Source organism: Leopardus geoffroyi, chromosome C2 (assembly GCF_018350155.1).
Source record: "Leopardus geoffroyi isolate Oge1 chromosome C2, O.geoffroyi_Oge1_pat1.0, whole genome shotgun sequence".
Classification (NCBI taxonomy): domain Eukaryota; kingdom Metazoa; phylum Chordata; class Mammalia; order Carnivora; family Felidae; genus Leopardus; species Leopardus geoffroyi.
Genome location: NC_059333.1, coordinates 122,464,568 through 122,487,188, shown reverse-complemented (window position 1 = coordinate 122,487,188; position 22,621 = coordinate 122,464,568). Strand labels below are relative to the sequence as shown.

The following is a 22,621-nucleotide window of genomic DNA, read 5'->3' as shown; positions in this document are numbered from 1 at the left end:
GGCATTTCTTCTTTGTCGTATCAATTAGCTTTCGTTTTGTATCAAGTCCCAAAACGGAGTGGCTTAAAACAGCAACCATTAAATTTGCTTTTGATCCGTGGGTTGGCCATGCAGTCTTTAGTCTGTGCTGACTTTCTTCGTATCCATCTGCTGGTGGCATGGCCAGGCTGGCCTTGCTCACATGTGTGGTGATGGGCAGGCTGGTTGTTTGAAGAGAACCTCAGCGGGGACCCCTTGTTTTGGTTCCATGTGGTCTCTCACGGCCTCCAGGAAGACAGCTGGTAGCCGGGTGTCTTTCCATGGTGGCCACAGTGTTCCAGGAGCAGCAAAGGAGGACAGGCCCCAGTGCATAAGTACTTCTCAAGCCTCTTCTTATAGCTGTTACTGTTGTCTCCACTGGCTGAAGTGAATACCTTGTCCAAGCCTAGAGTCCATGTGGGAGGAAACGACACAGGCCATGGATACAGAAAAGCGTGAACAAATTGGGGACTGTCACTACTACACATCCACCGTGCTCTAAGCCTGAGATTTAACTCCTTGATTAGTGGTTGTTTCCACCTAAGGCCCACCAGAAGACAGCTCTGAACAGTATTGTGGTTCATCCTCATGTAAAAAAAGGCAGTGTCAGGTAAAACCGTAGGCGGAGTACTGGTGGCCTCACCTGCCAGAAAGTGTGGTAGAAAATCCGCTGAGAGGCTTGGAAGCAGCAAGTAGTTGAAGGGCCAGACCTGGCCCAGCACAAGAAGAAAGACCCTCGCCTCCCATACCCAAATGCAGAGCAACCAAGTGGCAGGTCTGGTCTCTGAGGTACTGAAGCAAGAGGTACCCCCAGGCTCAGAAGTCAGAGGTGGGTGATTTCCCAGAGCAGCAAGGTTGTTTCCCAGGCTCAGAGTGAGAGAGAGGCCGAAGTCAGCTTTTGAGCCGGAGCTACAGGAGGGATGTGGACGCGAACGGGTGAACGTTGAGTACTCGCGTACGTGGAGGAACCAACGAAACAGGTGAGGGAACTATTCCTGTTACCTAGGAGGAGGGAAGAAGTGGCAAAGTGAACTGAGAGAAAGACGAGGTAGTAATGCTAATAACAACCATTGTCCTTTGAATGTCTGTCACATACCGGGGATTGTGCGTAGTCTTTCCTGAGGGAATTAGTCCTGAGTCACAGATGAGGAAACTGAGTCCTAGAGAGGTTAAAGAACTGGCCTATGTCACTAAGATGAGTGTTCTGGCCCAGGTGTGTCTGACTCCCCAGGGCTGTGCCTGTCTTTCAGCACCATGCTGCTGGTGGGGTGCACAAGAAAGAACATCTTTAGGGGGAACTCAGTGGCTCAGTCGGTTGGGCATCTGACTCTTGATTTCAGCTCAGGTTATGATCTCACAGTTCATGGGTTCACGCCCTGCATCAGGCTCTGCACTGATAGCACAGAGCCTGCTTGGGATATTCTCTCTCTCTCTCTCTCTCTCTCTCTCTCTCTCTGCACCGCCCCCCCCCCCAACAAACAAACTTAAGAAGATATAAAGAACATTTTTAGGCAGCAAAGACCGTAGAGCCCTCTTAACAGTAGAGCTCAGAAACACCCCAAAGGTCATCTCCCAGGCAGGAACACTGGAAGATGTTCATGTAAAGGAAAAGATGGTGGCCTCAGAAGGTGTCATGGTAACAGAAGGGGGAGGAGGGCATAAAGAAAAGCTCCAGCGTATTTATTGTCAGGGGTACAGAGATACCCCACAGGAGACATTTGCTCTGAACTTCCTCCTCATTTTGTGGTCTAATCTCCACCCACACACCCCACTCACCTTCCCCAATCAGAAGGATCACCTTATAAGAAGGTCATTGATAAAGTGGAATAAATTGAATCAGGAATGACTGAGGTAAGGAGAGGGCTTTGAAGCCCACAGGCTGTTTAACAAGGAACTGCCAGCTGTTTTCGAGTATCTAAGAAGCCAGCACATGCCAAGAGTCAACTTGTTCTGTGTTGATCCACAGCTTGCAGCTAGAATCAGTGTGCAGACCTATTGGGAGACACTACAACAAGTAAAAACAAACTGTAGAGGCACAGAGATCTTGTTTGTATCTTGTCGCCATGATTTAGTAACGTGTGCTGTTGATTTGGTTTTCTGCCTGCGTATTAGAAGCACACACATCTGCCCTGCAGAGAGTAAAGGAGGTCATGTCAAGGGCCCCACGTGGTGACTGGTTCACATTGTGCTCTGTGAATGGAAACCGAGGGAATGATGGTTGTGAGCAGTTAGAAGTTCCTCGTTCCAGGATGCCTGGATGGCTCAGTCCGTTAAGCATCTGACTTCGGCTCAGGTCATGATCTCAAGGTTTGTGAGTTCGAGCCCCATGTCGGGCTCACTGCTGCCAGTGCAGAGCCTGCTTCAGATCCTCTGTCCACCTCTCTGCCCCTGCCCCCTCACGTGCTCTCTCTTTTAAAAATAAATTTTTTTTTTTTAAAGAAGTTCCTGGTCTCTGGGGAAGCAGAGCAAAGTTAGAAGGCTGCCACTCATACCTAGGTTGCAAGGGTGGCTGAGGGAGCATTGTTATTCTGCCCACGTGGGGTATGTTTTGAAAACACTGTGGCCAGTGTTCATAGGTGAATGTTGTCGCCTTCCATGCTCATCCCCTGGGGAGCTGGCCCAGGCAGCAGAGGCTATCTAGGGTGGAGGGCAGGAACCTTGACTCCGATTTTCCTTAGGTTGTTTTCCTATGGGGAGGTTTACTGTTGAACAATCAGCTGAGCATTACCAAAGACACCCCCCCGAGGTCAAGGTGGCCCAGAGCCACCCAGGCTTAACACTTTGTTTCTGGGATTGGGGTTTATCAGCATCAAGGGTTCACCCTCCTTGTTGCCACAGAAAGGAATACCTGTAGTGCTATAGTCCAATGGACCCAGGTTCTGTCTCCTACTGTGACCTCACCCTCCTTGGGGTTTCAGTGCAGAAGTCATTGCCCCTCACCAAGCACAGCTTCTGCTGAGCTGCTTTCAGATCCACGCGTGTCTTTTCAGACCCTCTCAGGTAGAGTTAATGAGGAGTTTGAATTTTGGAAACAGAGAACATTTATTTGGGGTCCCAAATACATTAAATCTGGGGTGGGATCAGCCAGGGTAGTATGCTGTTTTAGCCATGATGCTAAACTTGTGAGTCTAATGAGTCCTCTCCAAGGCAGGGAGGGGGTGTCCCCAGGAGGCGTTGCAGGTCATTTTGGAATGCTAGGCACTGGCCCTTGGTTAGGGGTGGTGACTAAAGGGACAGAAGCAGTGCTTATTTGAAGGTCTAAGGTTGGGACCTGTTTGTTAACAGAGATGCTGGTTGCCAAAGTACAGGCTCACTTGTGAGGTGCAAGTGTATTTTTGTTAGTCTTTTAGCAAATGTTCTCTTTTTGTAGAAAGTCTGACAAATCTCTTTAAAGGAGTGGTTCCCAAAATCCCCTGCAGGGCCCTTGCTGGGGTTAGGGGCTGGGAGATAAGGGACTCCAGCGCTCTGGATCATACTTCATTCCCTACCAATACACTTTTTTAAAAAAATAGGTGAGATGAGATAAAATTCACATACCATCCAGTTCACCCAGAGTGCACAATTCAGTAGCTTTTAGTTTATGTTATTCGCAAAGGTATGCAACCCTCCCCACATCAGTAAATGAGTTTTGTCTGGTTGCGTCTCTTGGGGCTCTGAAGGAAATCGTATCCGAAAGAGGAAAAGATGCCTCCACTAAGAGAAGGTTTGAAATTTTTGTTGTCCTCATACTGTACCACGTTGAATCTTTTCTGAGGAGAGTGTCGTTTTCAAGTTCTATCTGGAACCCCAGAGAGAATCAGGAGATAAACTGGATGTCTAAGACTGACGGGTTACCATCTAGAGCCAGCATTCACTTTTCTCACCAGTGCCCATCATTCACCATTTTTTTAACGTCCTTTTGCACTGCTCTGACATGGTTAGAGGAAATAAGCGTGGGTGGAATGGGGCTGTGGGAAGACCAGCGGACGCCGCTGAAATAGGGTCACCGGTCCAGATGCGAAGAGGCCTTTGATTAGCAGATGGAGCTATGAGTGTAGGGACGAGTCCTCTGGCACACTCCAGCCATCCCCAAAGGCGTTACTGCGGGACGTGTGACAGTGACTGGCATTCAGGTTAAGGATTAAAATTTTAAGAAGACCAGAATCATATTAGCCCAATATTCACCAAAAAAGGTTGAAGATGTAGAAGTTGGTTGTCAGCATTGGGTGAGTACGTGCTGGTCAGTAAACACTTGTCTGTCTGGCACACTGTAAGTGCTCGATAAATTTCCTTACCTTTTTCTTTGGAAAGGTCATGCTGGAAAGTATCTCATTTTCTTTTGATGTCAGATCAACGAAGCGTTCACGAATTGGTTTCCTCCTCTTAATGTGAAGGGATCATTCTCGGCTGCTCTTACTTGGGGGCAAAGACGTAACCAACAGTGGGCTATTGTTCTCCGACTAGGATTCCCGCTTCCCTGCTGGAGGACTGGGCTAATTGGATTATTTTCAGTTGACAAACTTGGTTTTCCACCTCAGAACACATGTTTATTGCCTCTGTTTTATTCACAGGCAGGATGTGTTCCCGATTGGAGGTGAAACCATGAAAGGAAAATAGAACGAATAATAATGCTTTTCCGCAATCGCTTCTTGCTGCTGCTGGCCCTGGCTGCCCTGCTGGCCTTTGTGAGCCTCAGCCTGCAGTTCTGTGAGTATCGCCTGGTGTCACTGGGTCGTGGTAGGGGAGGGGGCTTCATTCTGAAATAGAGGGCCCTTGTGGGGAGCAAACAAGTAGGCCCCAAAGCCTTTGTTTTTCAAATGAACAATGCAGTTTAAAACAACTGAGTCTTTTTATTGTTGGTGCTGATGGTGAATGGGTGTGAGTACAAATCCCAAACTGCAGAGCATTGTCCTGAGTGTCTTTTTTTGGCCATAAGGAACTAGAGTGCTCGCTAGGCCTCATGGTACGTTTTTGGCTTTTGCACAGATTACTAAATTGCCCAGTTATTCTGCCTTGGATTCCCAAGGCAGAGACACTGAGTGGCCCGGCTTGAGCAGGGATATTTGGCTGCTGGTTGGTTCTTTGAGCCTCGGGTGTCTGTTTTATGTTCGGTGAACTGTGGGGCTGCCGTTGTTGGGGAGGGTGCGGGAATTAGGTACCAAACTCTGTTTCCTGGGGCAGCAAGGACCATGCATGGGAAGTCTTGTGTGGTGAGGAAGAGCAGGGTCGATGAAGTCAGTCCACGGACCTCACCGCCCAACACTTTGTCCTTCACGGGGAGCCTGTGCTCAGGCTGGGCCCTAAATCTGTGCACCCCACTGCTCCCCAAGATTGGCCATCCTCTAACAGAGATCCAGCCCTGGCACCTCCTTGGTTGGAACCCTTCAGCTGTGGCCAGTGGTGTCTGGGAGGCTCTTTGCCCTCTAGGCTCCACCTCCACCCGGCGCCCCCCCCCCCCGCCCCCCTCCCCCCACCCCCGCCCTTGATCTCTTTGCTGTAGCAGTGCTGAGTTACTTGGCATTCTCTACATGTTTACTCTGTTCTCTGTGCCCAGATCCCATCAGCCCCTCTGTCTGGAGTTCCATCCTCCTCACCTCCCTCCCATCCTTTTCTCCACATGGTTCATTCAGTCCTTTTCTCCTCTAGGAACCTTCCATAACCCCCTCACCCCTAACTTGGCCTGGTGCTTCTTTGATGCACATCCAGGATGCCCTAAACCTGTTCTCCTCCTTACATTAACCTGTAGTATTCTAATGCTCAGTTCTTGTGTCTCTTCCTTCAACAAGACTGTCTGTTCAGGGGCACCTGGGTGGCTCAGTCAGTTAAGTGTCTGACTCTTGGTTTCGGCTCAGGTCATGGTCCCATGGTTTGTGAGTTCGAGGCCCGAGTTGGGCTCTGCACTGACAGCTCAGAGCCTGCTTGGAATTCTCTGTCTCCCTTTCTCTCCACCCCATCCCTGCTTGTGCATGTGCTGTGCATGTGCTTTTTTTTTTTTTTTTTTTTTTTTTTTGCTTGTTCATAACCTGTGCGTGTTCTCTCTCTGAAAAATAAACTTTAAAATATATATGTATAAAACTCTGTGTTCTCTGAGAGCAGGGACCATGTCCTGTTTCCCCCTATACCCTAGGAATTGCACTGCCAATGACACAGTAGGTGTTTCATGACTGTTTATTGAACGAATGAATGAGCTACACCTGCTCCAAAAACCAGGCTGATCCTAATTCCCTCTCCTTCTGGTGCTGTGTACTTGAAGCTGACGATGTAAGATGCTGGCAATTTTTTTTTTTGTTTTTTTTTGCCGTCACCTGCCTTCCCTCCATTATACCACCTCACCCTGATGGGTGGGAGACAAGTGGTTGGCACCCATCACTGCCTAGGACGGCTCTGTGAGGAGGTGGCGTTTCTGTTGCCGTTTGAATGATGGAAAGAAGAGCAGGTGGTTCAGCAAGTGGGTTGTTCTGAGTGCACTGGGGAACGTGGGACACACTTGGCACTTGGAATAAGTGGTTTGAAGTGAGGAGGCTTTGAGCAGGTTTCCCTGACACACCTCCATGTGACATACTCCATTCACACGTCCGGTACATGTGACAGGCTATCTCTAATACAAAAGACTATTAAAAATACTCCCTTTATCCTTCCAGAAGAGGAAACGAGGTCAAGAGAGGGTGGGCATAGGAAGTTTAAAGATACTCCAGATGGTTAATGAACCATAAAATACGTATCCTTTCTAAAAAGACATGTGCTAGGACCCTCGGCAGTTTAATTGTTCATAACTCGTCATGAAAAATTTTTCCCTCCTTTGGTTGGAGAGGTAGGAGGGTACAATCAGCCTTGAGTTTTATTCTGAGAAGCTGACGGGTCCCGAGACACGAATGTGGGTTACTTGTGTTTGCTGCGTTTCTTTTGCATGAGGTGGTTTCCACGTCACTGAATTGGCCAGTGTGTTTTGCTTATATAACTCTTCTGAAAGTACCTTCTGTTTTAGGAGAGCCAATTTTCAGCCATACTTTTTTTTTAAGGAAAATTTTGCAGAGTAAATTAGGCTGCCTGGGTTTGAGCTCTTTATTCTTGGCTACATCGGAGTTCAGGAAGATATTAAGATATGGATGTTCTTACTGCTGTTCTACTTCTAGGTAAACTGTAACTTTGAAATTTACCCATTTCTGTAGAAATGGAGTTTAATTGCTTTATTTAATTGCGTCGCGGGTTGCTGGTTATTATGGTGTGAGGAATGGCACTAATTGATAATACGAAGGTATATGTTTGACTAACGCTTGTGTGTTCATTCCTACCCTAAATTATATGGACTTTTTTTCATCATTTCTTTTGACTAATTTTTGAATGCCAAATTAGCACACGTAACTATTTTAGGTAATATTTTTGAGGCAGTCAAACATAACGTAGTTTTTCTCATGCGTTAAGTGAACAGGATAGTTTTATTTGCTTTCTGCAATGATCATGTATTTTGTCCTGTTGATAGTTTTCTTTTTCTGGTGTTTTGAATATGGGAAAGTTATGACCCGGGTTACAATTTAAAAATCATGTTGTTTAAATAAGCATTTCTTCCTCTTGGTGCAGAAGGTGGGTCTGTGAACCCGGGTATGTTTATTAAGTGCTTATGTGTGTTGGGCATTTTTCTACAGTGTCGGGGTAGAGGTGGTATGGAAAGGATATAAAAAAGGTTAAGACACAGTTCATAGTTTCTCAAAATATGTTTCTTTTAAATGGCGTTAATGCTAACAGCCTCTAATGAAAATCATTCACTTTGTATTTCCAAGTCCTTGATGTTTTTGAATTTGGAAATAGGGAAATTCTGAAATTCCTGATGTTTGAATTGTAGAAGGGAACAAGGAAGGCATGCCTAGCTTTAGTTCTGGTTAAAATGTTTACAAGTGGAAAAATTACTTCTCAAATTAAGGCACTCCGTTAGTGCAACTGGGCAAGAGGGCCAGGACGTGAAGACTTGTGAATGATTAGTTATTTTCTAATCATTAGTTATGTTATGTTAGATTAGATTAGTTAGATTAGTTATGTTTCTGCTCTTTGTGCTCTTTTGTAATCGTCCATTTTCTTGCTTCGGCTCAGCCTTTCTTTAATTCTTATTTTATGCTCATTTCACCATGTTCCACCCAGCATTCCCAAGATGGCAGTGTGACAGGAGTGCGCAGGCTCTGGAATGACAGCCTTGGATTTGAATGCTGCTCTGACACCTACCAGCCGTGTGCCCTTAGGCAAGTTCGACTTCTCAGAGCCTGTGTTTCTTCTGTAAAATGGAATTAATTGCTGCTTTGCAATGCTGGTGTGAGAACAGACACCTTGCAGGGAAACCCTTGGCTTATGGAAGCATAGTCAGTGTAAACCTTTTAAGCAATAGCACGGAGTCCCGTTACCACATATCATCTTCAGAAACCAGGGCTCTTGGTGTCCCACAGGCTGCTGAGCCTTGTGACCCTTCAACCACTTGTCAGGGAGGAGGCTTTTGAAATATATCTTACATTTATTTGGTTTTGATTAGACTTCATTGGCCGAGATAGCAACCAGTCTACACTGGGCACATGGCACCTATATCTGGGGGCAATTTTCCTGGGCAGAGCCCCAGTTGACCAGAGCAGATTCTGAAGGAAATTCCGAAGATGGATTAGAGGTTCAGATCCCCAGGCAGAAGAGGGAAAGTTACCTACAGTCGTGAAAGCCAGGGCTGTCTTCAATATCTGAAGAACCTTTTCTGCAGGAGTCATACCTGTTCTCTGTTGGCCCAGGTGACCATGGGGACACATTCCAGTTAGGCAGAAGGTGGAACAGCCTAAAGGTCAATGTCATACAGAGGTGGAATGCATAGTGTGCAAATTCTGGAGCCTTGCTCTGCAAAGAGGAGAATATTAGGTCATTGGGCCTGATTAAGGTCTCTTAAAGCTTCGAAGTTTCATGAATTTTACCTTTTTTGGTTGATCCAGTGCCATGAGTATGTATAACTTTGTCCTTCAGCAAATGTTCCTTGAGTTTCCACCATGGGTTAGATCCTGGGCCGGTAGCTTAATCCCTCAAAGGCCACAGGAGCCATTTGTCTACTGGAAGAGAATCATGACAGACACTTGGAATACAGATTGCATTGTGCTAACACAGGTAAGAGGCGATAGCATGTAAGGTGAGAGGGGGTAAGAACATGGCTAAAGAGTTAGACTGCCTGGATCAAATCCCTGTCCTGCCACTTACCAGCTAGGTGATCTCAGCCATATCATTTACCCTCTCCGTACCTCAGTTTCCTCATCTGTAGAATAGGGATAATGATGGTTCCTATTTCATAGGGTTAGTAAAGGATTAAGTGAGGTCATGTTTATAAAACACCTAGAACAGTGGCTGGCGCATAGTGATTGGTGTATGTATGTTTGTTAAATAAAATGGATTAGAGATCATTTATGGCAGGGTGATATGGGAGGATAGAGGACGAGAAGCTAATTTAGACTGGGAGTTCAGGGAAGACTCCCCAGCAGAGGTGACCTCCTTGAGGGATGAGTAGACGTTGGCCGTGGAGGAAGGTGAGAAGAGCATTCCTGCAGATGGAGATGGTGTGCAAAGGCAGTGAGAGAGCAGGACCAGTTTAATCACCTGTGTGTAGCTATTAACGTGGACAAAGGCTGGGGCCACCTCCATCCCCACGTGACGTCCTGAAGGCTGTGGGGAGCCACTGAAGGAGGGAACACACCAGCAGATTTATGTCTTGGAAGGACCACAGTCTGGGATAGTGTTTGCCAAGTGTGGGCTCCTGAGCACCTTGAGCAGACTGGCCCTGGGGACTTGTAAAGAGTACATATTCCAAAAACAAAAAAAGAGCACATTTTGTGCCCTTCCTCCAGAATCCAAATTTTGGCAGGAATGGGACCCAGAAATCTACATTTTTGACAAGTTCCCCGGGTGAGTCTAGTGAGCACAAATTTTGGACACTCCCTGTTTGGAGGCTGATGGAAGCACGAAGCCTGATGGAGGCAACTCAGGCCATTTTGCCTCCATAAAAGTCTGAGGGTGGCACCCTGAAGGTGTTGGCCCAGGGAAGAAGAAGCAAAGCCAAAACGGCAGGTGATGGGTGGGTAGAGTGGGTCACGGTGATGGGAGAAGAGGGAAGACCCCATCAGGACACACGGGAGTCTGCCTGGGGTAGTTTGGTGAATGCCTTATTCACTAATCCATTCATGCGTTCATTCACGTAAACATCTCATCTCCCCCTGGGTTAAGTGTGCCAAAGGCTCAAGGCCCAGCCCATGACATGGCCTGCCCACAACATGGCCTGGGAGGTAACCACGTGGAGCTGATGGCTCCGTGGGACTGAATAAGGCCCAGACAAGTGGACAAGCTGGTCACAGAGCAGGACGGGTAGTTGGGGGGGTGTCTCTGAAGTGCATGGAGGTCATTGGAGGTCCCCAAAGGCTGACTGGGTACTACGTACCGCTGGAAAGTGGATTTCAGGATCTGAGCCTAAGAGAGACTCTGTCCAGACCCCCTCCTGGGGCACTCTGTGTTCACTGTTCCTGAAGCCATGACTTGGAGAGACCAGGTCTCCTGGGGGCATGTAGAAGCCACTCCAGACTGACAGTTTTGTTTGGCCCAACCAATGTTTTCACATTTTTGCTTTTATTTATGAATGTTTTAGAACTTAGGCAGTTTCACCTAAACTTCCAGCCCCTCTTTAAAAAAAAAACAAAAAAACAAAAAAACAACTTTCCAGCAAGCTGAGACCCATGGTCCCTTGCAGCGAGAGTAGCTAGAGCAAGCAGCGAGGTAGTGGCCGCTCCCCGTGGCGGTGTGCAAGCTCTTCCTTTCTCCACAGTCTCCACTTGCTAAGCCCTGTCACCTTGGAGTTTGTGCCCTGTCACACAGGTAGAGGAAAGAGAGGACAGGGCAAAGATGAAATCTGGGCAGACAGAGGAAGGGAAGCCATGAAGGAGACAGAATGGCAGCAGATGGGGCGCTTGGGTGGCTCAGTCAGTTGAGCATCCAACTTTGGCTCGGGTCATGATCTCGCGGTTTGTGAGTTCGAGCCCCGTGTCCGGCTCTGTGCTGACAGCTCAGAGCCTGGAGCCTGTTTCAGAGTCTGTGTCTGCCTCTCTCTCTCTCTCTGCCCCTCCCCCACTCATGTTTGCTTGTGCTTTCTCTCTCTCTCTCTCTCTCTCTCTCTCTGTCAAAAAAATAAATACATTAAAAAAATTAAAAACAAAAACAAAAAAAGAATGGCAGCAGAGAGGTGGGTTTCCAAAGCCAAGGAAAACAGGTGGGCAGATGAGGAGCCTCAGCTTAATCACGTGTGTGTGTGCACGCGCGCACAGTAGGCACCCCAGCCGAACTGGCTTAGTGTATGAGTCATTTGTGTGTGCATAGTATGAGTGGTGGTGTGTACGTGTGTCTTCAGTAGTTTCCCAGGTAGCTCTCTTCCGGCAGGGCCACCATTTTCCCACAGCCTGCAGTCCTCACACCCCTTCCCCTTTTATATGCTACTTTGGATCGATCGTCCTCTGGGAAATGGAATAACCAAGTTTGCTGGAACCGTGTGTAAATTAAAAGAAAATTGCCTCTGAGGAGGAGAGTGAGGAGCCCCCGACAGGTGCCTGGGTATTGTGATTTTCGCCTTGATTATTCACACCCCGGCCTCAGCCTGCTCTTTGTAGTTGACTGTTGACATTCACAGCTCCCGCTTTTTTGCACGCACCCTTGAAGGTCTGGGGTAGATGGTGGTAGGGATTTTGCTGAGGCACAAATTTGGATAATAATAGCTGGGAGTGAGCTCCTGGCTGCTGAGCAGGCCTGGCCCTGCCAGCTGACTGGGGGCCTTGTGGTTCCCTGCCCTTCATCCTGAGTCCATTTTATGGAGGAAAGCGTGTGCCCCAGTGGTGTGTGTGAAGTGGGGATTCGTGAAGATTTTAGTGTTTTCATGACAAAGATTTGAGGATGCCAAAGGCCTTAGGTGCTATGTACTCTATTTTAAAAGCCACAGTAAGGTTCCTCCTAGGATTTTATTTTGGTGAATTGGAGTCAAAAAGAATGAGGAGTTAAATATGAGGGTTTGCATTTTTATCCTAAGTTCTGTTCCTAATATCCCAATCTTGACATTATCACTAAAGTTTTACATGTAGTATTTTTAAAATTTCAATCCTTTTCTTGGAGACTTGTTTTCTGTTTGATTTCTGAGAGGTTTAATTTTGTTTTTTCTCTGAATGATTCATATCCAACTACCACATAGAATGAGTTTCCCTTCCTGTCAATACTGTTGAATTGACACACACATGTATTCCCATATAAAATACCATATGTACTTTTAGTTAATATATTATGGACAACCTTCCAAGTGATTACAGATGGGTATATATGTAATCATGGTGTAATGGCTGCGGGAGTATTTACCATTGGACACTTCTGCTGCCTTCCCCCTGTGTCTGTTATAAGCAATGCTTTCATAAACATCTTGGAATGCTCATTTCCATCCTCTCACCTAATTATTCTTTTTTTAAAAATTTTTTAAGTTTACTTATTTATTTTGAGAGAGAGAGCAAGCAGGGGAGGGGCAGAGAGGGAGAGAGAGAATCCCAACCAGGCTCCATGCTTTCAGCACAGAGCCCTACGTGGGGCTCAAACTGAACCGCGAGATCATGATTTGAGTCGGACTCTTAACTGACTGAGCCACCCAGGCGCCTCTTGCCTAATTATTTTTAAGAGAAATTCTCTAAGATCAGAAACTAGGAAGGAAAGAGAGAAGGAAGGGAGGAAGAAATGAAGGAGGGAGGGAGGGAGGAAGGGGAAAGAAAGAGAGAAACAACGCCCCCACTCTGGAAATGCCCCCCACATGTTAAATATGTCTATTTTTAGCTCATGGAAGGGCCTGCTATGGGATACTCTCACCCCTCCTCCAGTGTAACTACAACGTGAACACGTTCATCGCATAAGACATGTGACGAAAGTGGATTTGGCACACTTAATTTTGACACTTACCTACAGAATTTTTTCACCCACAAGGAAGGGAATCTCATTTTAGAGAAGAGGAGACGATCAGGGCTAGTCAGTAAAACTAGAAAACGTTAGCCAAAGTAGCCAGTGAACTTCGGAGCATATCCGCATATGCCAGGACTGTGTGAGGAGAGGAACAAAATAGGAGAGGAAAGCTGCAGGTGTTTACATTGGAGTAACCGCTGGATGGAGGGGAGCCAAGGACACAGTGCAAGTTTGCCCAGGTGGAGTTTACTCCAACTGCACTGATGAACTTGGGCCCCACTCCCTGTTGCCTTGGCAACAGGGCACCTGCCCCAAGCTGATGACATTAAAAACCCCCAAAACTCAAGAAAGTCCACAATGGCATGAGATAAGTCATAATCAGAGGTGGAGCCCTGTGATCTTGACGGCAGCTCTGCCCCAGGGGAAGGGGAGGCTGGGTGGGTTAAGAAACTACCAGGAATGAAGTCTTGACAGCAGAATCTGAATCTGGCATATGAGGGTGAAGTCAGGCTGCACCCAGGAAGAACTCTCTGACTGTCTCACTGTCCACACACAGTGCCTCACCCGCCTGGCAGAGCCAGGCTGCCCCCTGCCCCCCACCCCGGGTGGGAGGGACAGGGAGTCAGCCATGATGTGTGGCCCCTCTCTGATACGTCTGGCTTGGGCTGCAGCATCACGTCTTGCGCCCCCCACCCCCACCCCCCGCCGCCTCCCTTCCTGTCTTTCCTGTATCATCTGAGGGGCTGGGCCCCACTGCCCAGGGGTCTGCCTCTTGGAGAATCTGGAACCCAGCCAGAGTTCTGCCTCTTCCCAGCCCCAGGTATCCAGCAGAGGAAGGGCTGGCTGGTCACTCCAGGTACCTGAGGGCACAGGTCCCTCCCTCAGCATTGTCTCTCAGTGAGGGGGGCTTCCCCAAAGCTCTCCCTCACCCCTGGCCATCTCTTCCTGGTGACCCTTCCCACAGACAGATGACCAGCCGCCTTTCTGCACAGCTGGTTTGTTGGCCTCATTGGGGTTTAGTTTCCCTCTAAAGGTAGACCTTTGAGACAGAAAACTTACTTGTTCCTCTTGAGGGGAAGAGGAAACAATGTCCTTGGGCCTTAGTGACTCTCACCAGAGCAGGGATAGAAGCATGGATTTAACCTCTGGCAGGACATCCAGCCACACATATGTGCTAAAATGTAGACTGTGGGTTGTTCTAGGTGATAAGATTATGGGTGATTTTCACTTCTTTTTATACCTTAGTGTTGAATGGCTATTTTAGGATGAACACATGTTTATGTGAGTTGTACAGCTCCTTTTGCATTTTGAAAAAAGAAAAATCTCCTGTCAAGGGTGTTGAAATCAGAAACCTGTTTCCAGGCACCTAGGGTTGTTAGCCTGAGTCTGCAGATGTCCACATTGTCTCATTTCAGGGGTCCTTTGAACCCTGTAAACTGCCGGATTCAGAAGCTCGTGTATGCAGTCCTTTCTCAGGGTAGAGGAGCAGTAGCTTTTATCAGATTCTCAAAGGTGAGGCAGAGGGGATTCAGGCTGAGAGATGGTTAAGAGTGGCTGATAGTTATTTTCACAGTTCTTTCTGGGAGCCTGTCCTTGGATGACTCTCCGATTTCTAGTTTCTGTCATGATTTGGCATCCTTTGTGCTTCTGTCATCTCATCCAAAGGACTCTGTTTGGGCCAAGCCAGTTATCAGTTGCCTCAGAGGAGAGTGAGGTTTCCTGGCCCCTTTGAGAGACCACAGCTGGGCTCACGCTCGGGCCGTAGGGGGAACCCAGTCCTTATGCTCTGGCAGTCCGTGGACTTAGGGTTCAGTTACCCATGTCAGAGGGAGGTCAGGCAAGGAGGAATTAAGAGCTTGGGAACAGTCTATGACAATACCTCCAGCCTGATCTGATGTGAGTCCCAACCCCATGAGCTACACCTGCTGTGATTTACTGGCTCCCTGAATGGGACCAGGCTTATCACTGGGACAAAAGCACTTACCAGATTCCTACCTAACGGTGGTTCACCATGAGACAACAAGAATGAGGAATGAAGAATGGTTAAGAATGAGGAGAACAGGAAAAGTTGGTTATATTGCAGCCCAAACTGGATAGGTCGGAAAGGACAGATTTCAGCTATTTGATCAATCTTGTCCATGTAAAATCCAGTCTCTCAAAGTAAATGTGGACTTGATTTTCACCTTGCTTGATTTCTACTCCTGCCTTTAAAAGTAAATGGCCAAAGGCAGATAACCGAACTGGTCTTTGGTTGTGGTTCTGTCTTATATTTGAGAATTACATATAGATATTTATATATTCAGTGCTGGGTAGAGGCACAATGGGCCTTTAGGACAATTTAGTGGATTGGGGAGCACTGAGGGAATTGTGGAAATTGCCTGTGGAGCAAATCATTATTTTCTGGCAGGCCAGTGAAGGAGAGAGAATTCAAGAGCCTTTGGATGATTGGGGAGTACAAGGACCAGGGGTATTTTAGCTTGTAAGAAGGTACCATCTTGGGGGCATATAGCTGGCTCAGTTGGTAGAGCATGCGATTCATGATGTTGGGGTTGTGAGTTTGAGCCTCACTTTGGGCATGGAGCTTACTTAAAAAAAAAAAAAAAAAAGGTGTCATCTTGGATATGCTGAATGTATTTAAAGGAGTCAGAAAAGCTCCTAAAATTGAGTAGTCGAGAGGAGAAGGGAGACTGGTTCATTGTGCTTCTGTGAAAGGTGTGGACACAGAGGGTCTGTATCGCTTCCAGATCCTGAGTTAAAGAGAGCACCTTTTAGGAGCCTGGAAGTAGCCAGAATAATCATTTCAAGGGGCCAGACATGCAAATAACACTTCTTACCCCTTACCACACTGCAGGCACTATATGGTGTTCCATAGGCGAGGTCTTTGGTCATCCGTGCCACCACTGTGGTAGGGATGCCATTATCTTCATTTTACAGGTGAGGGGAATAAAACATAGGCAGGAATGTTTGCCCAAAGTCATGCAGCTAGGAAGTAACAAAATTGGGACTTGAACCCAGGTTTGTGGCTCGGTGGCCCCCAGTCCCATACCACCTGTCTGCAGTCAGAACCATGGGCAGCAAGGGTGACTGAGGACAGACTTCAGTGGCCCTGGAAAGGAGGAGCCCCACAAAAGAGGTGACTGCAGTCCCCTAGGGAGATGACCAGCCCAGGGCTGATGGTGAGGCAGGCCCTGGAGCTAGGAGGGTAAAAAGGAGATGGAGGGGCCACTCTTTTGGCCCGATGAGGTTCTCTGCCGCTGCAATCCGTGGTGTAACTCAGGCAGCTGAGCCACTGGTGGAGAGGTGAGCCAGCACTTCAGCCCTGCTGTGCTTTGGTCCGTGCGGACGCCTCTGGGTCCGTGACACCTGGGCTTTGGACCTTCCAGGTGCCCGTGTAACGAGAGGAAGAGCTGACAAATAAATGACACAGGCACAAGGACAGTAGGGGATATCTTGCAGCCCAGGGCCTAGGGTAGGGATGGCAGGAGGCCACCTGAGTCCTTGTGAAACTGCTCCTATCATGTGAGGAAGCCTTTCTTTCCTGGAAAGGGCCCTTATTGGCACAGTTGGCTAGACTCAGGTCCCTATCCCTGGACCCCAGTCAGCTTGGCAAGGGCGGAGCCCTGGAGGAACAGCATGACAGCCCCCCATCAGGCCACAGGTTTGCCATGGGGGGAGGTGCCACTCCACAGAAGGGAGGGACAGGAGGTGATCTGGCTCAGGAACACGGGTGCGGAGGGGAGGCACAGTACTCAGTCAAGTCAGATTTGAAGCACCTGTAAAGGGCTTGCATACAGGGGGTTAAGGCCAGACCTTGTGGGAAAAGGCCAAGTGTACAGGTAGATTTTTATTCTCTGCCCTGGGCCAGAGCCCTGATATGGGGAGATGAGCTAGAGACCGTGGGCATTGGCTTGGTGCCCTCAAGGAAGGACACTAGCCTGTCTGTATGGAAGTCAGAGTGACTCCCAGGTAATGAGCTGGCAGCAGACATCTGTCTGTGAGACTACCTGCTGATCCTGTGGATCACTGAAGTTGTCAAAGTAACTGAAGCGGCCTGAGGCCCAAGGCCAGACAGGGGCTTACAGCCTAGGGGCCTGTGCTGGTAATTAATGATCTGATCCTGACCCTGGGCCCTTATATCTCTTTTCTCTGCCCAGTGAGACACTTCATCAGAAGCAGAGAGCACAGTCCCTGGCTCAGAGCAGTCCTCCAGCTCAGCAAGCCATTTATGGAGGGCCTGCCCTGTGCTGGTCCGATGGGCAGTATTATAAAATTTTTTTTTTCAACGTTTATTAATTTTTTTTGGGACAGAGAGAGACAGAGCATGAATGGGGGAGGGGCAGAGAGAGAGGGAGACACAGAATCAGAAACAGGCTCCAGGCTCTGAGCCATCAGCCCAGAGCCTGACGCGGGGCTCGAACTCACGGACCGCGAGATCGTGACCTGGCTGAAGTCGGACGCTTAACCGACTGCACCACCCAGGCGCCCCGATGGGCAGTATTATAAACGGGAAAAAGACATAGCTCTAACCCTCAAGATGTTTGGGGTGGCAGGTTGACAAACTGGACAGCCCTGCTTATGGGTACTGTGGTACGAGCCAAGATGGCAGCAAGAACCAGGTGGGCCCATGGAAGAGGGATGTCGGGGTGGGATTCCTGGAGGGGTGACCCTGGGATCCTTATGGAGTTGGCCAGATTTGGGGAGCAGCAGTGAGATGAGGGTAATTAGATGTAAAGGGGGGAGTGTGGTTGAGAAACACCTGTGGTAGTGGGGACAGCTCTGAGCAGTTCAGGACAGTGAGAACCAGGTTAGGGGCGAGTATGCAGGAGGGTGGATCTGGGGGAGATGTCTCACCCCAGGCTTCTGTGCATCAGAACCTCCCCAACATGTCTAGTGTGTGGAGGACCCGTCAAAGGGCCCCATGTGGCCTGGCCCTGCATTCTGATGATTCAGGAAGGTGTAAACAGCACAGGGTGCTATCAGAAGCTAGTGAGTGAGGTTGACAGGCCCAGATGTCAGAGGAAGAAGCAGCAGATACAGTCTTTCTGGATGAAAGGTCTGTGATTTTTACCCAGTCTTTCAAACCACTGCTTCCCGGGGTTATGAATGGGTCATTTGAACCCAGCTACTATGGTTCCTTCTTATTCCATGGGCTGCTTAGTAAAAATACCACAAACGGGGTAGCTTTTAAACAACAGAAATGTATTACTTTCAGTTCTGGAGACTGGGAAGTCCAAGACCAAAGCACCAGCAGATTCGGCGTCTGTCAAGACCCGCCTCTTAGAAGGCATCTTTTCTCTGCAATCTCATACGGTAGAGGGGCAGGGTCGGGGTTACTCTTTGGGGTCTCATTTATAAGGATGCTAATCCCATTTGACCTAATCATCTCCCAAAGACCTCACCTCTAGATATCATCACACTGGGGGTTAGGATTTCAACATGCAAATTTTAAGGGGACACAGACATTCAGTATATAGCAGTTCCCAAGTGGTAGCCCCCATAGGCCTTACCTCATGTGCTTACAGATAAAGTAGCAAACTGTGGGGACTCTGGGATGCCCAGGGACCAATGGCCCCCGTCTCTGTGTCACTTCTACCATCATGTGTCCTTAGCTTCACCTGTCTCTGACCCAGACTCCAAGGGAGTGTGCCCACAGGCAGGGTTAAGAAGCCAGAATCTGGCACCGTTCCGTAAAAGATCAGAGTTAAGGATTGAGGGCTGCCGCACGGCCAGAATTGCTGGGTCATTAAGATGCTGCCCTCAGACATATACTTTTCTCATTCGCTTGCTCTGGCACAAATTCCCCCAGAGTAAATTACCTCCAGACACCCGAGCTGTGTGTTAGCAGTTCTGGCCCCTTCCAGGTGCGGGGAAGAACGTTGCTGTAGGACCAAAGAGCTAATTTTGAATTGGGGAAGAGCCAACTCTGTAGCTCTGTGATTGTTGTTTTAGTACAAGTAATACAAGTAATGAATGAAAAGATGCTAATAACTATACTGATACTATTCTGCTAATAGTATATCAAGACATTATAGCAGGATACATATATGTCTATAAATATCGGATATGTATAACATATGCTTACTGTAAGTATATATGTGCGAAATACATAAAACAATATGGAATTTTATGGAAAAACAAGTAAAAATACTTCTTCACACCCCATACCCCTGTTCCCCAGAAGAAACCACTGCTGCATTGTCAGGATGTCCTTATAGACATTTTTTTATGCACTTACATAATGTGCTTGTAGATTCATACATTTATAGTTTTTTTTTTTTTCTTATCTAGTGACTTGGTTTATTCACTTCACTTCATTTACCTTTGATTCTTTTCCATTCGGTTTAGTCATGGCAGAATATTCCCCAATATGGATGCAGCATTCTGTTCTGTTCATGATGGATATTTAGTTGATTTCCCTTTTTTGTTATTACAAACAGCACTGTGGTGAATTTCCGTGGCCATACCTGTTTGTGATTCGAATTGATACCTCTGTTGAGTAGCTTCCAAGATGTAGAATAATGGGATCAGGGATAAAGCACATAGAACATTCTGGTGAATGCTGCCAAATTCTTCCAAAGGTTCCAGTTTCCACTGCCACCTGCAGCACGTGGAAGGCAGTTTCACACCCGTGCGGGTACTGACAGGATTATTAAAACGTGATATTCTAGTCTGTTGGCAGGGTGTCACATCCTGTTGTTTTATTTTGTATTTAAGTATGAATAATGTTGAACATCTTTTCATATGCTTATTGCCATTGGTATTTATTTTTCTGTACTTGGCCCGCTTATATCCCTTGCTGATTTTATGGTTGCAGGAGCTCGTATGCATTTTGGATATTAATAATTTGTCTGTTAGGCATGTTGCATATATGTTCCTTTCCTTTTGTTTATAACATCGGTTTGCCAAAGGGAAGTCTAAAGTATTTATTTAGAAGAATTTGTAGGGGCTCCTGGGTGGCTCAGTCCTTTACACATCCGACTTCAGCTCAGCTCATGATCTTGCAGTTCATGAGTTCATGAGTTTGAGCCCCACATCAGGCTCTGTGCTGACAGCTCAAAGCCTGGAGCCTGCCTCAGATTCTGTGTCTCTTCCTCTCTCTGCCCCTCTCCCTCCCCCTCTCCCATCTTCTCCCCCTCCCTCCTGCCCTCTCTCTCTCTCTCTCTCTCTCTCAAAAATAAATAAATATTAAAAAGAAAAAGAACTTGTAGAGTAAATTAGGGAATTTAAATGGATTTAGATTGGTGATTGGGTCCTGTTTTAGCTATTGTTCAAATGTATGTATGTATATTATGGTGATTAATAAACCTTTTAGAAATGGTGCATGGGCACACCTATTTCTGTGCATTTTCTCAGTGGGTGGATGCTAAAAATGCCACTATCATTGTATAGAGAGTTCCAGAAAATCTGTGATGCTGCAGAGAGGTTCCCCATACATGGAAAGGTTGGAGACCGTTGACCCAGAAGATGGACTTAATCCACTTATAAGTAATTCATAAAAGTCTATTAATCAGGACTCATTTGATTGAAAGTATCAAAAACCCAACTCAAAATAGCTTAAGCAAGAAGGGTTATGTAAGATGTATATGTAACTGGGACCTCTAAGAGAGGTTCTGCCTTCACCCACATCACCCAGGGTCTCAAAGGATGGATATCCTCAGGTCTCCCTCCCTTCCTCCCTCTCCTCTCTCTCTCTCTCTCTCTCTCTCTCTCTCTCTCTCAGTCTCTGCATTTGTTGGTGTGCTTGTCTGTACTTAGTATCATTAGCTTCTACAGCAAGCAGAGGCTGTCTGAGGATGGATAGGTGGCTGGGCAGGCCCAGGTTTCCATTCTTAGAGATCATCATACAAAGGAGACCCTTTTCTAGTGTTTGCACAGCACCTCTGCCAAGGAAAAGGAGACGAATTGCCCCATCACTGTCCTCGTTGACTCAGTCACACGTCCACCCCAGCCAAGGGTCAGAGACACTGTGATTGACAGTTCAGCCACAACCGGGAGAGGAAGGAGCAGTTCATCAACAGAAAGGGGGATGCTAGCTGGACAGACTGCAGGACCCACGTATGACCTACAGAAGACTGGTAGGGAGAACCTGGCCTGGAGGCAGAGGAGTGAGCTTGAGATGCGGTTCCATCCACCACATACGCCTTGGGCAGCTGCCTCAGTCTCCCCCTGGGCTCTAGGCTCTCTTCTCTATAAAGTGGACTTGTGAGGATTAATGAGTGATGTCTGGATCAGGCTCTTGGGAACCCCGAAGTGCAAAGCAGGTGATATCAATGAGATCTGTCAGACAACACATCTCGCGCTTTGTAGGCACTCCATAGGTGATGGTTTTCCTCCCTGGTATTTCCTAGAATTCAGAGGGTGTTAGGAATGAAGCAATCAGTTTGCATGAAGTTCTTCCTTTACCACCGTGAGTGAGGCCGCTTTCTCTGGGATGGCCCACCCGTGGTTGCACAGGTAATTATTGGTCAGAAAAAAATAATAGCATTAAGAAAGAGGCAGGGCACATTTCCTGATGAGAAGCTGACTTCTTGCTGGACTAAAGTCCACCCTAATGCTGTGGGAGAGAATAGTCGCTCAGTGAGAATCTAGCCACACCCTGGGCCCCTCCAGCCGGCCTGGTCCCTCCTGTGACTGCACGTGCCATGACCTGCCTTGCCTTCCTTGCAGTCCACCTGACCCCGGTCTCCACAGCTAAGAATGGAGTGAGTAGCAAGAGTCGAAAGAGAATCATGCCTGACCCAGTGACCGAGCCTCCCGTGATGGACCCCGTTTACGAAGCTCTTTTGTACTGCAACATCCCCAGTGTGGCTGAGCGCAGCATGGAAGGTAGGCCTGCCTGTGCCGCCTAACTTGGTACCCAGCACCCCTCTGGGAACTAGTTCTTCAAGCAGCATAGCGCCACGATATGGAGCCAGGCGGCCTGGACTCAAATCCTGCGGTTGCCACTAGGTCGTGCCCTTGAATGAGTTCCCAAGTTAGCTTCCTCCTCTGCTGAATGGGGGTAACCGGCAGTACCTACTCACAGGGCTGCCCGAGGCCTGAAGTAACTGTTTTGAACAGCACGTGGCTCAGGATAAGCCCTCTGCAAATGTTTGCCATCATGGTTTTCGGTGAGACGCCAGAGATGGAAAGGTGGGCTTGGCGGGCTCCAGGGCATCACCCCCCCAGCTCCCCTCTTTTCCAGTAAGCTCTCTCAGGGCTTAGGAACTCCACAGGATGCTGGATGCTCTGTTGGTGTATTGTAGAAAACGTGCAGGAAACTATGATTTCTGTGTTGAGTTTTGCTTTTTTGAAAGTGTATCAAAGAATGATGTTGAATATTTTTGTCAGTTTGTGCCCTGATTTGTTTCGTGGAGGTTTAAAGCAGAAGTCATCGTTTCCAGTACTTCTGTGGGCCTCCCCCTAGTCTGTGGATGTGAGGGAGGCCCCACGAATCGACATGCCCCCATTTCACTGGTCTCCAGCCCCCAGCCACACCCCCAGAGGCTCCCCGTTACTTCTGGAGGTCTGAGACATGTATAACCAGCCCTGTCATGTTCCTCCGCCTGCCTTGTGAGCCACCCCCACCCCCCAGCATGGCACCCTCTTACCATGGTCATCCCTCCCCAGTTCTGCAGAGTGGAAAGGATCCACACTTCCTGTGCGTTAA

The 22,621-nt window shown here is 47.8% G+C and overlaps 1 protein-coding gene across 6 annotated transcripts in view; it reads left to right on the top strand.

Moving 5' to 3' along the window:
• PXYLP1 (2-phosphoxylose phosphatase 1) overlaps positions 1 to 22,621 on the top strand; it is a 73,173-nt gene that overhangs the window by 32,306 nt on the left and 18,246 nt on the right. For 3 of the 6 annotated variants that reach the window (XM_045503469.1, XM_045503470.1, XM_045503471.1), the window contains 2 exons: positions 4,573 to 4,704; positions 21,640 to 21,798. In XM_045503469.1, the coding sequence (XP_045359425.1) occupies positions 4,626 to 4,704; positions 21,640 to 21,798 (238 nt within the window). In that variant the 5' untranslated portion in view covers positions 4,573 to 4,625. Of the gene's footprint in view, positions 1 to 2,995; positions 3,019 to 4,572; positions 4,705 to 6,997; positions 7,131 to 7,989; positions 9,121 to 21,639; positions 21,799 to 22,621 lie in introns of those variants that run through there. The other 3 variants (XM_045503472.1, XM_045503473.1, XM_045503474.1) reach the window with 3 other exon arrangements.